At 29.1% G+C, this 17,026-nt stretch overlaps 2 protein-coding genes across 5 annotated transcripts; one reads left to right on the forward strand and one right to left on the reverse strand.

Moving 5' to 3' along the window:
- Positions 1 to 5,719: 5,719 nt before the first annotated feature.
- On the forward strand, positions 5,720 to 8,028 carry LOC137810954 (Rab5-interacting family protein). 2 transcript variants are annotated; one of them, XM_068612474.2, is made up of 4 exons: positions 5,720 to 6,102; positions 6,412 to 6,515; positions 7,505 to 7,634; positions 7,726 to 8,028. In XM_068612474.2, exons 1-4 carry the CDS (start codon positions 5,998 to 6,000, stop codon positions 7,762 to 7,764), a joined length of 378 nt encoding a protein of 125 aa, XP_068468575.1. In that variant the 5' UTR covers positions 5,720 to 5,997; the 3' UTR covers positions 7,765 to 8,028. The 2 variants fall into 2 exon arrangements, with proteins under 2 accessions (XP_068468575.1, XP_090153747.1); XM_090297621.1 differs by lacking the exon at positions 7,726 to 8,028 and having other exon boundaries at positions 5,848 to 6,102; positions 7,505 to 7,718.
- Positions 8,029 to 9,254: 1,226 nt separating this feature from the next.
- On the reverse strand, positions 9,255 to 12,125 carry LOC137810941 (uncharacterized). Of its 3 annotated transcripts, none has more exons than XM_068612461.2 (8): positions 11,821 to 12,125; positions 11,667 to 11,729; positions 11,472 to 11,558; positions 10,421 to 10,658; positions 10,152 to 10,225; positions 9,920 to 10,018; positions 9,571 to 9,696; positions 9,255 to 9,478 (listed from the first exon to the last, which is right to left on the reverse strand). In XM_068612461.2, exons 1-7 carry the CDS (start codon positions 12,016 to 12,018, stop codon positions 9,613 to 9,615), a joined length of 843 nt encoding a protein of 280 aa, XP_068468562.1. In that variant the 5' UTR covers positions 12,019 to 12,125; the 3' UTR covers positions 9,255 to 9,478; positions 9,571 to 9,612. The 3 variants fall into 3 exon arrangements, with proteins under 3 accessions (XP_068468562.1, XP_090153746.1, XP_068468554.1); XM_090297620.1 differs by having other exon boundaries at positions 10,421 to 10,663; XM_068612453.2 differs by having other exon boundaries at positions 9,255 to 9,696.
- Positions 12,126 to 17,026: the final 4,901 nt, after the last annotated feature.

The raw sequence follows: 17,026 nt of genomic DNA on the forward strand, positions 1-17,026 counted from the left end.
AGGAACAACATGTTTATATTTTGTATTTATTGTTATTAAGATATCTATCAATCACTCACTCACTGTTTTTAATTTGAAACTTTTATTATAATTAAATAAATAAATTAAAGCTGTTTATAGAGAAATTAATTTTATTTAAATTTATAATTTACTGAACAACTTATTTGAATACTTCTTTAATAAGACTTTTTTTTTATTATTAATGTTTTATAATTTTATTTAAATTGTATTTTAGGATAATTTTTTATTTCAGTTTACATTTCAAAGAATACTTTTTAGTGATTTTATTTAAAATTAAAAAAATTAATCAAAACATCTATAAACATGCATGAATATTTGGAAAATATAAAATAAATTCATGAGTATTTTTGAATGGGTATTAGATTTAACACAAAGTTAGATGGTGGCAAATAGTAGTCCCCATTAATGTTTATTGTGTTTAATGTTTTGTTTGAATGTATGAGAGTGAAAAATGAATAATAAGTATAATTATTTAGGTAAAAAAAAATTAATGGAACATTTAAATGAATGCGTATAAAGAAAAAAAAAGGTATTTGTTGTGAAATTATTAAACTATAATTTTATTTTATATGTTAAAAACAATTTTAGATTTATGATAATAAATATGTGAATTTTAAGTAAAACGATGTATAGTTTCATTTCATTAAGATAGGTTACATTAGATTATGCAACGTAACTAGAAACATAATCTCTTTTATTTACAATTTTCTAAACCTAAGAATGTCTTATTTTTCATGTCGTTTTTTTTTATTATTTATACGTAAAGAAGTATTATTTTTATAAATAATTAATTGCATATTTATTTTTAAAACAACAAAATATTTAACATAAGTTATCAAATATTTGTCATATAGCTTTTATTTATAATGAAGTAAATGGAAAAATCGAGATTGATGGTAGATGTAAATGTGACTTACAGATTATTCATAATGATTATTAGTGTGGAACAAGTTTTCAAGAATTTTTTTTATAAAATTGATTACAACAAAGATTCTCTAATAATAAACATTTGTAAGTTGAGAATTTATTTAACTAAACTTTCTAAATATGTACACAATATATATATATGTACACATATAAAAAGATTATAATATGTATTAAAACAAAATATTAAAAGAAAAAGTAAATTACATCTACTCGTCGTGGAGTTCTACTACCTGTAATGTCCTATGCTCCTTTGTAATACGATTATCACAAATTTTTAAACCAACACAAACCAAAAAGTATAGTAAGTTACAGATTTTTAAACACTTTTAATATAACTTTAGACTCAATTAATTTAAACACAAACATATGAATAACCCTACACCATAAACCTTAAATCATAACTCCTAAAACATAAATCCTAAATCATAAACCCTAAACCATAAACCCTAAACAATAAACCATAAATCCTAAAGCCTAAACCATCAATTTCAGTGTATTAAGCAATCAAGTGTTTATTCTCATATCACATTCACCATTATGTCAAAAACTCACTAACATACAACAACAAACACTTGACTCTACTTTCGAAAGATTCGTGTATTGAAATTAGACTCGAATATTTGTCCCTATCATGTCACTTAGTTATCCTCACAACAACATCTCAACACTAGAAAATCCATTATAATATGACATGAGGAAAATTGCTAATGATCTACCTAATATGATTCTCTTTCACACCATAGGAACCTCCTTCAACTATCAACATCTAAACACCTTCATGATTTCAGTGTATTAGGAAAGTCAAGATAATCTCTTTCACAAAGTCCAAAAATCAATACACCACCTAAAATTCTCAAGAAGACATTTCCTTTCTTAAAAATATTATGTCTCGATCACACTTCCACATGATTCATAGTTAATCTCACACATTATACAATTATTGAAAATCAATATCCAATTTACATGTATCTTAAATTAACTAAAATCATCACACAATAACCAAACAAACAAAACCAAAAATATCTTTTAGCTTGAGCGAAAATCCCTTCACTTAAGCTAAAATTGACCCGAGACAAGAGTTTAGTTGTAGTACCATTTTTGCTTGAGCGAAAATAAGATAAAAAAGAGAGACAAATTTTGTTGCTTGAGCGAAAATACTTAATAATATACCTAACTAAATTTCAAATCTTTACCAATAATCAATAATTAAAATTGTACTTTGTAAAACCTATAGAATTAATATGACACTACCTTGCTCGAATTTTGATTTGTACTCTCGTTGAAATCATATATATATATATATATATATATTAAAAAAATTAAACAAGACTCTACTTAAATTCAACTCAAACAACCAACTTTCATCACTGTTTAAACTTCAAAATAATTCATAACCCAACTTAAAAACATTCAATAACCTTTTCAATACTAAAATCAACATTTATATACCAAACTATAAAAATCAAATATATCTACAATTTCAAAAGTTATCAATTTAAAAAAAAAATCATTAAATAACATAATTGTATGAGAATTTTGGAACTTGTGACCACGTCACCTTTACATCCAAATCTTTTAGCCTAAGGTACTATTGAAAAGTTAAAATCACCCTCTCTTACTTGAATAGAAGGACGAGTACTCACAAATAACTCAAACTCCTAAAGTAAACAAGAATAACCTAACCTGCACAACAAAATCCTGATCAATGATTTGAGCACATCATTAGGATCCTAAATTAACAAAGACTAATCCTAAGACTAAATATATCACATGCAAAGCACATGTACCTAAGTATACATGAAAACTCAAAACTGTCTCAACAAAAAAAGAAGCAGAACTAAACTTACTCGAATCAAAATTTTGATTAGGTAACTTTGCTTTAATCATTGTCAGGACTCCAAATATAGTATTTGATTATCAATCTGATAAATGATAATGTTAAAAGTTTAAAGAAAAATTATAAGTAAAAAGAAAAAACTTTTCTCAAGGAATGATAATTATTTTGAAAATGAAACTTAAATATTTTTTTCCATTTATGTAGACCTTTTACTTTAATAATAAAAAAATCATATATTATTTTTAGTCTAAAACTATTTTTTCTAATATCTTAAAGGATGATATTCCAGCACTCCTTATACTAATATTAATGTTGGAATGTATTATAAGTATTAAATTAGGAAAATTAATATTGAAATGTGCTATATAAGTATTAAATTAGGAAATTTAATAAGATGTTTTATTTGATTAATAATTTGTGAAGGTTTCATGTCATAAGTTGAAGGCGAAAATCATTTATAATCAACTAAAAAGTGTAAAAGTTACTTTGTCACAAAAGTTATTTATATCTAGGTAAAAAATAAAGAGTTGGTGACATGTAGTAATGTATGGGTATAACTTAACAGGAGTCCTTCACTAGATAAACACTAATTAATCCACTTCTTCCCCCTAAAAAGTGTTAAGCCGGCTAAAAAAATAAGAGTTAAACGTCTCAACATTAAAATAAAAATAAATAAAGCTATTTGTAATCAAACACATTTTATTTTATTAAAATGTACATTTAAAACTAAAACCTTCACAAATACTAATTCACTTAATAAATAAGATCAATCAATGCATATTATATAAAGGGCAAATTTGATTTTTTTATGAACGAGTGGGATTTTGTGAATTTAATCTTTTAAAAAACAAAAAGATATAATTTAATATTTAAATACAAAAATTATAATTTGATTCTTAAATATTATAATATAATAATAAAATATTTCTTAATGTAGCGTGATATTGGTTTTTAGATAGTATATTTTGATGATAAAATGATATGTGAAATTTAACATAAAAATATAATAATTGAGTTATATATATATATATATATATATATATTACAAGATATTTATAAATAAAAAATAATTTTAAAAATAAAAAACAGTTAATTATTATATTTAATTTTATCTAAAGTAGTTTTTATTAATAATAGAAGTTATTTTATATACTAATAATTTTTTAATTTAAAATAATATCTAGTTTAGTTAATATAATAATTAATTATTTTTATTTAATAATTATAGTTATATATATATATATATATAACTAGTATATAAAAAATTATATACTGGTTATTTTGAAGATACGAAATAGCACTAATTGTTATTTTGAAGATTAAATTGAAATCAGCACACATTTTAAAGACTTAATTTACTAGTTATTATATTTTGTAACTACAATAAGATAGTAAATAAATAATAGTGTTTTAAAAAAGGTTTTTAAAAGTGTAAGTCATCACTTATTTTTTAATTAAAAATTAAAATCCAAAAGTTGGTATGACTAAGACCATAATATTATCGTGTTTTTAAATATTAAAACGATAATAAGTAGTTGAATGAGATATTAAAGTAATAATATAAAAAATATTTAAATTTTACTTAATATTTTCGAAGACTATAGGTTTACGGATACGAAAATTTAAAATTATATTTTATCCATATTTAATTTAATTTTATGCATTATTAATGTAAACTTTTTTTTGGTCAGTTTATATAATTAGCTCTCATATTTAAAATATTTCAATTTAATTCTTTCATATACCATTTTACACTCCTAAAAGATTAAAGATAATTAAAATAATAATATAAGCTACAAAAGTTAAAAACTAACACGTGTAAAGATTAAAATGAAATATTTTAACTGTATAAATTTAAAGATAATTCTTTATACAGAAAAGTAATTAAACACATACAAGATTTACATGCCAATGAAAATAAAATCATTTTAAATATATATTTAAAGGAAAAAAAGATTGTCACCTTTAACATTGTATAAAGGATTATCTTTTTATTGTATATATTTTATATTTTTATCTTTAATTATATTTTAAAATTAAAAAATGTAACAATATATAAAAAAACTACATATTTATGTTTTTACTTTACTTTTAATTATATTTGAAAATAAAAAAAAAAACAAAAACAAAAACAATTAGTATCAATATTTTTTTAAAATATAGAGTCACTAAGTGGTTCTTTTCTAATAATATATAATAGATAATAATCACATACCATATCATTAAAAAACCACAAAAATTAGGGCTTTATAAGTAAACTTTTTTCGTAAAGGTATGAAAGAGGGAAACCAATATATAAGAATTATATTTTGTTCTTATTTTTGAAAGTCATTCATATTAATTAATATGAATATAATTTTAGTTTGACACTTCTCTTAACTGGCGTGTCGGTGTCGGATACTCATATCGGATACCGGCATTTGTATGACGTATCCGTAAAGTGTCCAATTCAAAAAATATTTGTTGAATTTTTGACAATTCTAATACAATTATAACACAATTTTAAAAAAGAAAAATATATTAATTTTTAAAAACTGAAACTTATTGTATAAAATTTTATTATGATTATAAAAATAAGAAACAAATCCTTTTGAACTACTCATGAAAAATATTTTTCTGCTCCAAAAAAGAATCTGGAACATATTTGTGCATATAAATCTTTATTGTCAATTTATATAATTCATAATTATATAATATATAGATATGTGTCCTGTTCTACATTTTATATATTATACGTATATTCGTGTCTGTGTCTGTGTCGTATCTATGTCTATGCTACATGGATGTATTAAAGGTTAAAAGGATATTAAAAAATGTGTGTAAATTTTAAGAAAAGATAACTTCTAAGTGTAAAATAGACAAAGAAATAAATGTTTATCCAAAAAAATGTTTGTTTGGATATATTTAAATTTAAATTTAAATTTATGATAAACAAAAGTAACAAACAGCAGAGAAGATGTGGTTGTTGAGATTTTAAGGAAAAAAGAGATAGATACTGTGATGTTAATGTATATGAAATGCCAGATCGAACATTAACAACCAATTTCTGAAATTTTTAATTTACTTTCAGATTCCCTTTTTCCCTTTTAATCCAAAAACCCTAATTTTCTTTTTCCACCCTCCACTGTGTCGCCGGATCCCAAATTCTGTGTGAAGTACTTCACTCACCATTACTCCTTGTTTTCATTATTATTCGTTGTTTGTCTCCGACTATGAAAGAGGGTAAATCCGTTAACCATCAACAGCCGCACCAGAACGGTCACCTCTCGCCTTCAAAATTTGCCAAATTGTTTGATCCCGAAGCTTCCTGGGACAAGGTTTGTTCTTTCAATTCATCCTTCCTAGATCCATTCCTGTTCCCAATTTGACCCGTAGATGTTTGCTGAAATTTACTTAAAATGAAATAATTAATTTTGAAGGTGCTGAGTTGAATTATATGCCTTCCTGAAACTTGGGTAAGCAACAGAGTAAAAAAAAATTAAATAGTTGTGTTACTGATGTAACACCTCCTCAACTTCTTTTATAGTATGTGATTAAGATTGGGAATAACTGTATTGTGCGTAGTTGTTACTTAATTTTTCTAATCATATGCTAACAACCGTTGTCTATGGATTACCTCCAAGCAGGATCAATTGGGAGACGTATTACATTGGATTAGACAAGGGCTCGGCCTTGCTTGTGGATTCCTTTGGGGTTCAATACCTTTGGTTGGAGGCATATGGTTTATACTGTAAGTGCTTTTTTTGTCCAGTATGTTTATGTTTATCTTATATTTGGATGTAATTGAAGTTGTAGATTGAGTATTAACTGTAATAATTGATGTTGTGCTATCCTGTCCAAATAGCGTTAATGGTCATTGTCTTTAATTTTGATTTTCTGCCAAATGGTGCCATGCATAGGATCTAGAAACATCTTGTGTATATGTTCTGTTGTGGCAATGATATTTTTGAGTGGTCCTTTATCATATTGCTTAGGAGTTGGGATCAACTTTTGTTCACAACATTTATGAGATAAGGAAGTGCACAGTGGAGAAGGAGACAGTGAGTGCTCTATTCTATCAAGGATTAATTGACTATGGGAAAGGACCATGTAGATCTATGGGTGAAAAAGAAGTGTTGAGTGATTAACCTATGAAAATGTGGGCATTTAACATAAATTTGGGAACAGCGGTGGATGTTAAATATATGAAGATGTTGTTCTAGTTACAAAACTAAGGGAATTGCGTGTTTATGACTTTTGCTGTGCTACAGCAACATTAACTCTGGAAATATAGGAGAGGGTCTCATCAGAGATAACAATCTTTTGAAGTTGTTATGTTAATGTTTCTTGATTTTCGGTTTTAGCATTCACTGTGACATTGTTTGTGAAGATTTGTTTGGAAAAGCATCTAGTAATCTATTGAAATAAATCGTTAATGAGGTTAGGCTGCAGTAATCAAGTTACCTTTTGTTGAGTTTTACTTTGTGCTATCATCAATTTTATAAACAGAATGATTGATGAATTGTTGTGACTTTACGAAGTATAAATTTTCTCAGACTTGAATTGTCAACATCATATTGTTTCTTTAACATCAGATAAATTATCTTTGTCCAAATTGAAATCCTTAGTTCATAGCTTTTTCCATTGCATTTTTGTGCCATTAAGAATGAATGTGGGACCTACTCTCCTTAACACTCTAAAGTTTGATGTTTATTTCTTAAATATTTGTCTGTTTTGCAGGTTTTTAGCGTTATCGACTGGGATTATATATAGTTATTATGCAGTAATATTAAAGGTTGACGAGGAAGAGTTTGGTGGTCATGGAGCCCTCCTTCAAGAGGGGCTATTTGCTTCTATAACCCTTTTCCTGGTACTATGCTATGTTGTTCATTGCTTTATATGCTGTAGAAAATAAGGCTTTTGTTGTTCTACAGTCTGACTCCAATTTAATATCTGTGCAGCTTTCCTGGATTCTAGTCTACAGTTTAGCACACTTCTGATTGGCTGGGCATTGAAGCTTCAACAGAATTGAAAGATTTACTTGATTACATTTGCCCAAATTGCAGTCATCTGCTTTAGTTCTATGTAAAATGTTCTGATTTTGCAATGCATGCATGAACACTAACTTCTGCATCCCATGGTAATAGCTGTTTTAGTCAAGCATTTATAGTGACTCCTCTTAGCAAATTTCGAGGATTGCAGAACTGATGAAAATCAAAATTCTCTTTGTTGAAAACCTTGAAATAAAGTTGCTTGCAGGCAAATCCTGAAGGACCATTTATCCTTGATGTTTATGCCATAAACATAGAATTCCCGAATGGGTTCTCTCATTTTTTGGGGGTCTTGGTGTTGCTGTTAGGGGATAGATATTTTATTGTGGGGGATTTTGGTTGCAGCTTCTATCAACTGATTATTTAAGGATCCAATCTTGTGTATTTATGCATGATTATGGTAAAAGGCCATAAAATTTTCATGATCTGGCTTTTGGTTGTTTGCAAGATAATAACTTTATTATAATAACGCTGTCCTTTCTCTTTGACCCAAAAAAAAATGTAAAAGAATCTCTAGTTTGCAGATTTATTGAGATTAAAGGGTATTTGTCTCAAAAAATTGATTATGCACGTCTAACTGAAAATTTCTTCTATATCTATATACTAGCATGCAACGTATAAAGACTGTAAGTTTCATAGTGCACAAATATCATTTACTGTTGTGAAGATTAGCAAAGCGATGCAATTCCCCCGTATTCACCTTCCTCTAAAAGAAGAGTTAATCAAAAGTCATAATCAAGTATAATAGCATCAACAGAAAGTTTATTCTTCAATTTGAGTTAATGTGTTAGTATCGTTTCTTATATCAATAGATCATGTGATAACTTGGAACTTGGATCATCCTTGGATGCATGTAGTTTTTTCTTTGTCAATGTTACATGAAATCCTTGATGTCACCTGCAAGAGGAAAGAATTATTCTTGAATTTTGAAAAATTAGACTTTGTAAGCAAACCTTTTTTTCTCTTTGGGCAAAACAATTGATGACATATTTTTTTTTATACGATAATAGTAATAATCAAACCTAAGAACTGGCGTATACTATCCAACCCCCACTAGTTCGATTCAGTCGGTTTAACATCATGAGGCGTTTAATTCTGATTTTATAGTATGAGAATATATAACTGTAAAAATTATTCTCAAGCATACTTTATAACTATATTTAGTTAACTTTTTCATGTTCACGCAAATACTTTTTAAATTTTAAATTAATTAAAATAAAAAATGAAAGTTATATCATTTTCATGGAATAACTTACCCTTAACATGAGAATACAAACTGTACAGAGCAGTGGATTTAACTTTCCCGAAAATAGAATATGTCCCGAAAATAACTTTTGATAAACATCATAGGAAAGGTAACTAGAATAACAATGGAATCAACAATGGCAGCGGCAATCAAGGCAATAGTAACATGGCATACAAGAGAAATAATAATAAAGTGGGCATGTAACACTGTCTCTGACATTTAATATTTGATCACAAGTGTTTCTACAAGAGTAAACAATATATAAAAAATGCAGAGCTCATTTTGTATACACGATAATCGTGATTCTACTTTACAATAGACATCAATTGTCCTGAGAGTTCAATATCAAAAAATCGCGCATAACACTCACGTACACGAAGAAATTAGTTGTCCATCCATTAACAAGTCAACTTGTTCCTGATGATAAGTGTTTTAAATCGGTTTCAGGCAAAACTGTTCCAGACTAAAAATAAGACTAAGAAAGGAATGGATGAAACTCTGATCCTTACTATACACTGCACAAAAGCAATTCGGAAGAAAATTCACTGCTGTTATTGCCGTCGGGATCTGCCTCTTAGTGAAACAAGATAAATACGCCCATAAACCCACTGTCTACCAAATCTTGAGACTGGTTGCTGAAAAACAATAAAATCATGTGTCATACAAAGTGCAACATCATTTTTTGGTGGATGAATTTTGTTTTGGGCGAAGAGGATATAAAATGGAAGAGAAATTTCACATTATGAACATGCATTAGAAATTGTTGCATAACTATTCTCAATTGTAACAGTTTAGATTTTTGAACAGCCTTTTGCAAAAAATTCAATTAAAAATAGAATAGAAGTCTAATTCGTTTACCTCCACTTTTGTGCGAAATTCTAATAAGCATTCGCACACATGACAATCTGCTCTATGAGGTGACTCAATATTCCTGTCCATTCTCACAAATGCAAATAACTGAAAGAAAATTAATCCAGCTCAATGCACATGGTGAAATTAAACCTTACATATGTGCAGTGCCTCTCAAACTGAACATAAGTTGAGGGACAGGATGGAAAAGAAACAATGGAGAGTTATTACAATGACTGACCTCTTCTCCGCAATTTGGACACGCACCTTTTAGTGCCACCAAATCATTCCTCCACAGGCTTTGAAGCACCTTAACTGTGAAAGGACAGTTAATTAAATACAAATGTAGAAGTAGTGTCACCAATCATTGAATATGTTTTGAGGTTATAGGGAGAAAATTTTCCGATAAGGAATTCCTAAACAAGGGGCAGTTGAGGTATTTTTTGGAGTACAAATTTTAAGATTAAAGCATAAGATATTGAAGGGGAAAAGCAGCAAAAAGGGTTTTACCTGAAGCTGAAGCAACAGGGTAGCCGATGACAACACCCAGCCCAAGGAAAATAAAGCTGTTCACCAAGGCCAGAAACCCTAATCCAGGTGTTTGGCTACCAAGTGATACGCCTGAATCGAATGCATTTTGATAAGCCATGCCAACAGTGTACGATATGGGTCCAACGCAGGCTAAACTGCCAAATGCAAGGAACATGGCCCATGTGCTTGCTAAAGCAAAAACCATAGACAGATCTTCCTGCCCTACGACAACATCATTCAATATTCTAGAGAAGAAACCAAGAAGAAAGGAGCCAAGGCAGGGAGCCCTAAATATTCTAGCCAGATAAACATGTAGCAAGCTACAGACATTCAATAGAATAGAAATACAGCAATCATATCACACAAACAGAAATTCTGGAGCCACATAATAACATGTTTGAATGAGTAAAAAGAAAATACAGAGAAAGAAAACACAAATAGCAATGCATTTTCTTTTATTTGGTTGAAAAGAAAAACATGAATATTGATTTTTAAAAACAAAAATTCAGAGCCTGATTGTTTCCCTTCCAATTTTTTATTTTAAAAAAAAACGTTTTCTACAATAACTCTGCATTACCCAGCAATTAATTTCTCCTCAAAATCTATGAAGTTATGAAAATTACATTACAGAAACAGCTGGGAGATGCTCATTCACTTCCTCTGTTTTCTTCAAGTGCTCAAGAGACCAACTTTTAGAAAACATAATTATATTCAGACAGAGGACAGTCATTCTCAAATGAATCAAAGTACAAACAAATTTAAGAAAACAGTAAACAAACAAGGACTTAATTTTTCTATCCTTCTATCTTCTGTCCAATTCAATTTTCAAACCAATCTCTTATTTTCTTTCCCCTGTATCAAACAGAAGGAAAGAGTAAAAAATTGGAAATACACACTCTAGCACTTCATTCTACAACTATTGAGAGTATATATGATAAGAAATCAGCGACCAAGATTGGGGATCACAACCCAGCAGAGGCAGGTGACAGAAGAAGAATTTAATATAAGATTGTGAAGAAAATGAAATTACCTCAGCATCAGCAAATGTGGATTGCCTCCTGATACTGCACCTAGGATACTTGACGACAGACTTTGAACCATACCATCTTAACCTTAACTGTTTTCAATAATTTAGTATAATTGAAGGAAAAGTAATCTAAATCAGAAGCTAAGAACTATATACTATGACAGTTTAAATAGTAAATAGTGAAGGAAGGTAGCATACCTCTACTCTATCAAACATGTCATCAACTATGAGAGGGTGACCACTATAATACGCATCCCGTGCCTATTGCAAAAGCCAAACACTCATCGATATTTCCATAATAGTAGCAAAATTGAAGTTTTGCGGAGAGTAAAATTGAAATGGTTTGGTTTACTTGGCAGTAGAGAGCTTCGAGGTTCTCTTTGTTGGCGGTTTCGAGGGGCCCGACGTAGATGCAGTGTGGTCCCTCGGGGTGTCGGTCGGAGGTGGCGGAGACGCGGAGGCTTTTGGCGGAGATTCTGACGTGGGCGGTGGTTCTGGGCAGTTCCAGGAGCGGCGATTGGATGATCTGAGAGAGGCTGGTGGCGGCCATCAGCCCACGCCACAATTTCCACCCAAACCAATTCTTCTATTAATTTCATTTAATTTCTCTCCACGCAATAATAAATTAATAATATTAATAAATCAATATTTCTTTCCACCTTCTCTTCTCATTCCACTTGCCTAAATATCTCTTTGCTTCTCATTCTCTTCACCAAAAATAATTTTTTTTTTCATTTTTTTGCCTTTTCTAAATATTATTTTGTAATTTAGATACTATTGCATTCTTGTTAAAATGTAAGTGTAATTTAAAATGTCATATTTAATAAAAAGGAGAAAATTAAATAAATATAAAGAAAAAAGATCCACAATACTACTGTTATTAGAATTTGGATTGGAGATGGTGTTTGTACTTAATATGAAAAGAACAAGGATATTCTTATTCTTAGGAGATATCTTTAACATAACCTGAAAATATTCAATTGATACTAACAAAAAAAAACACATGTGCTATAACAAAGAAAATAACATTTACACCATGGCATGTTGTTTTTGAAAGTGCTAAATCATTTAAACCTTTCTTTTATTAGTAATAAAAGAGTGAACATGTGCAATCATAAATAAGACAAAGGAAATCAAACATGAATGGATGACGATTTTGATTGAATGACACAATATGCTTATGTTTATTCAATGTCAATATCAAAATCTATCTAATTCTTGCCACCTCCTTGAAAAATATAAACAACAAGAGAACATTATCCCAATTAGTGATGACACTTCTCAAGTAGCAAGTATTACCATGTGATAAAACTACCGAAAACGCAATTTTTTTATTTGAACTTAGTAAAAATCTTACATGGAAAAATATTTTTCTCGTTTAAAAATTGAGGTAAAACTAATTAGGATTAAAATAGAAAAATGTGTAATAGTAATTTCTTTAATTATGTTCCATGCTTACAAATTTTGTTACCACAACTAGTTTATACATAGTTGATGGAGGTAGATAACCTTACAATTATGTTTCAATAAATTATGTTTGACTATCTTGTTGACACAAAAATAATATAGATAAATGGTTTAACACTTCTATCGATCAATATTTATCCATATAATGATAGAGAATTGGAAAAAATAATCTTGTCTATCCTTTTCAAATTTTAGAGAGTTTATTTTGTTGACCATTAGACGGTTTGTTTTCCTATAATCCAAAATATTCTTAAATAGTTTGATGACTATGACTAACCTAGACAATTTATGAAATACTTAGATTATCTAATGGTCATCTCGTTTTGTTTAAACGTTTCTATTTTTCTATTTCTTTTTTGTTTTTCTTCTTGCATAATTGATTTTTCTGACAACATTCTACAGTCTCTTTTGTAAATCAATGATAAAGTTTTCTAGTTTTACCTTAAAACACTTAATTTTGAAGTGTTCTCTTGCGCATCTCTTTGATGGATAAGGTTGACGAAGAAGTTTGTCTTGGAGTCAATAACTTCATGTATATGCATCTTGGTGAGAACCATGCTACCTCTTTAGTTTCTCTTTTACTTGATTAGACTAATTATCATTCTTGGAGTCGTTTTATGGTTATTGATTTAAGCGCAAAAAATAAGTTACAATTCATAGACGGTCTTATTGATCCTCCTCCTGCCACAAATCAAATATTTTCTTTGTGGAAAAGATGTAACAATATGGTTGCATCATGAATCATCAATTTGGTAACGCTAAGTATCAAAAAATCCATCATTTGGATGAACTTTGTTGTTGAGATTTGGGATGAACTTTAATCAAGATATGGTCAAGGTGATCATATGTCATATCTTCAACCAGAAATGTTTTCATTAAGACAAAAATATCAATCTATTACTAAATTATTTTTCAAGTTATGCGTACAAGATGAACAATTTCAGGTTTGATTGTAAATACAATAATAAGTATTTTTGTGAAATTCTTGATGTCATGGATAAAAGAAAGCTTGAAGATCAAGCCATGCAAATTCTACACGACCTTAATGAACAATATGGGAACATCAAATTTCATGTTCCTCTTGACCATTTCCCACTCATTTCAAAAATTTGCTCCTTTATTGTTTAACAAGAAAAACAACTTCTTGGAGAAAATGTTCATTTTGCATTTTATAATGCCTTAGAGGTAAATAATACATTTATTAACAATGCTAGTATTTCTTAAAAATGTTCACTCCAAATTTTATGGAAAAATTTGTCACAATGAGAATGTTTTCTTATACAAGAACAATTCAAATAATATTTTTGATAACAAAGGAAAAAATCTTCATAATAATAAAATATGCTCCCACTGTGAACTGTTTGATCATATTGTGGACATATGCTATAGGAAACATGGATTTCATCTATAGAAGTTCTAGCATAAGTGTTAATGCATTTGTAGCAGATAAGGAAAGAAAACCTCTAGCAGTTTGAATTCCTCTCATACTACTTCTATTTCCACTTGTGTCAAACTTAAATAATTTAGGTATGGATTCCTTGACAATGAAATCACTTGGATTATAGATTCTGAAGCAAAAGATCATGTCATTTGTACTGATAATGGAATAGAATTTTGCATGAATGATTTCTATACATCTAAAGGTATTATTCATAAAAAAATCTTATCTTAAAATTCTTTTAACAAAATGGTATTGTTAAGAAAACACATCAACATATTTTATCTATTTATAGAACTATTCTCTTTCAATTTAATTTATCCAAAAAAAATTGAAATTATATTGTTATTCATGTTATTTATATTATTATTTCTCTCTCGTCTAACCTGTTTTAAACAATCAATTTTCTTTTGAAAAACTTCATAATAAAATTCTCAATCTTTCTATGCTCCCCCTTTTTTTTGTCTTTGTCATACTAACATTTTGCCTATAAAACGTAAAATATTTTTTCCTATAGCTCATCCTTGTTTTATTTTTGTTGGTTTTAAACCTGATATAAAGGACGCATGATTAATGATTTGCACACACATACTATTTTCATTTCTCCTAATGTTTTATGATAAACATTTTTTCTCATGTCACCACTAACACCGATCATAAATACTTCGAGATCATCTACGATAAAATATAATAAGATACCTAATTTTTCTACGAAATTCATTACTCGAGGGAAGGAACAAGGGAATAAGTTTTTTCCTATTCAAACCAGATTTCAGTGGTCCCACTTGGATGTTTTACAGGTAATTCGGTTGTAACACTTGTTATTATATGATGTATTGAAGAGCTGTTATTATCACCTAAATTATTAACGATGTTTCGTGACCACAGTTGTAGATAGATAGTTTAAATTTTATTTTATTTTTTATGTATGATGGATGATGCTTGAAAATAGGAATACAACAAAGAAGGAAATAGCTCCATGATCTCAGGGTCCCTCAAAAGATAAACAAAGAACAAAGAACAGGATTGATATGGCATCAGATAGATGAAAAACCTATGATACAGACACTGACACGATACGGATACGGACACGGAGATACATATAATCTCTAAAATGTAGGACACGGGGACATAAATTTATATATTATATAATTTTAAATTATATAAATTGAAAATAAATATTTATGTGCAAAAGTATGTTTCAGATTCTTTTGGGAGCAGGAAGATATTTTTCATGACTGGTTCAAAAGAATTTGTTCCTTATTTTTATAATCGTAATAAAAATTTATACAATAAATTTGAGTTTTTAGAAAATTATTGTATTTATACTTTTTAAAATTATATTAAAACCGTGCTAGAATTTTAAAAAATCCAACAAATATTTTTTGAATTGAACACTTCACCGATAAGTGTCCTACGAGTGTCCTATGAGTGTCGACACCGATACGTGTGTCCGACACAGATATGCCCATTTAAGAGAAGTGTCAGGAGGATGCTTGCTTCAAAAGACTCTGCTTTTTTATCAAGCAAAGTTTTAAACAAGCATGATTCTGGGATATAGGATTCATGATTCTAAACTATTAAGCAAAATGGTCCAATGTTGGAAATAGGGTAAGTGTTATTATTATGACCACTTCAGTACTTTGACATGGCATCATCTCAGATTCACAAGAACACTTTTAACTGTTATACTACTACCGTTGAGATTGTTTCCTCAGCATTGTTCACTAATTGCACATTATATTTCTCATTTTGTATTATACATGCATTTTTATATCAATAGAAAGAGAGACAGAGAGAAGGAAGAGAATGCAGTGGCACTTATTTTGTCTCATTTATGCTGCCATTAAAACAAAAAGTGCAGTGTACAAACATGAGATGATTACAGAAAATTGAGATTAGAAATAACATTATCATTGTTAGACAGAAACATGGTTTGAGCCCTCTATGGTCTGTCGAGTGTCTCTCCCCCACCCCAGTCCTTTTCCTTTATTTGTAAGAAACAACATTGTTCTTGAATAGTATTTTCCTCTGGGACCCTTCCCTTATCACAAACTTTTGGGCTTCAACTGATCTTATCTTTTCAGAACGCTGAACCATTGGTTCCTTGGATCAGAAAGTTCACTCAAATAAAATCTCAAAATGTAGTTGAGTGTGACATTGATGCCAACCCATTGTGTTTGTTATTAGAGGAGGTGATATGTATTATTCTTTGGGTGGAAGCTAGTGAAGCCTCAAATTTGGAGGAACTAAGAGGCATTGAATCATGGGGTTGTAGTATAGCAGATGATCACATGTAAGGAATATCACAGATAAGGATGGGAGTGAATGAAAGAAAGAGTTGAAGAAGCCAATCTTTTGTGGGGTAAATGGACCACAATGCATAGGAATTTTCAGTTCACATGTGTATCTTCTATCTTTGATGTCAATAGCCACCATGCACATGCAAACTTTAAACTGTTGCCAAACTCATATATCTCTCACTCTCCTTGTGACAAAGAACAACATAAAAAATTCTCCACATTTTGAAAAATAGGTCATTTTAATAAATAAGTGCCCAACACTATTTTGTTGAATCCATTTCCTAGGTATTCTATATTCCATATATGGCCAAATAAAAGCATGCTTCATCCACCTATTTCTTAATTATTTA

The sequence above is a fragment of the Phaseolus vulgaris genome, chromosome 11 (genome assembly GCF_051622355.1).
Source record: "Phaseolus vulgaris cultivar YP4 chromosome 11, ASM5162235v1, whole genome shotgun sequence".
Taxonomy (NCBI): domain Eukaryota; kingdom Viridiplantae; phylum Streptophyta; class Magnoliopsida; order Fabales; family Fabaceae; genus Phaseolus; species Phaseolus vulgaris.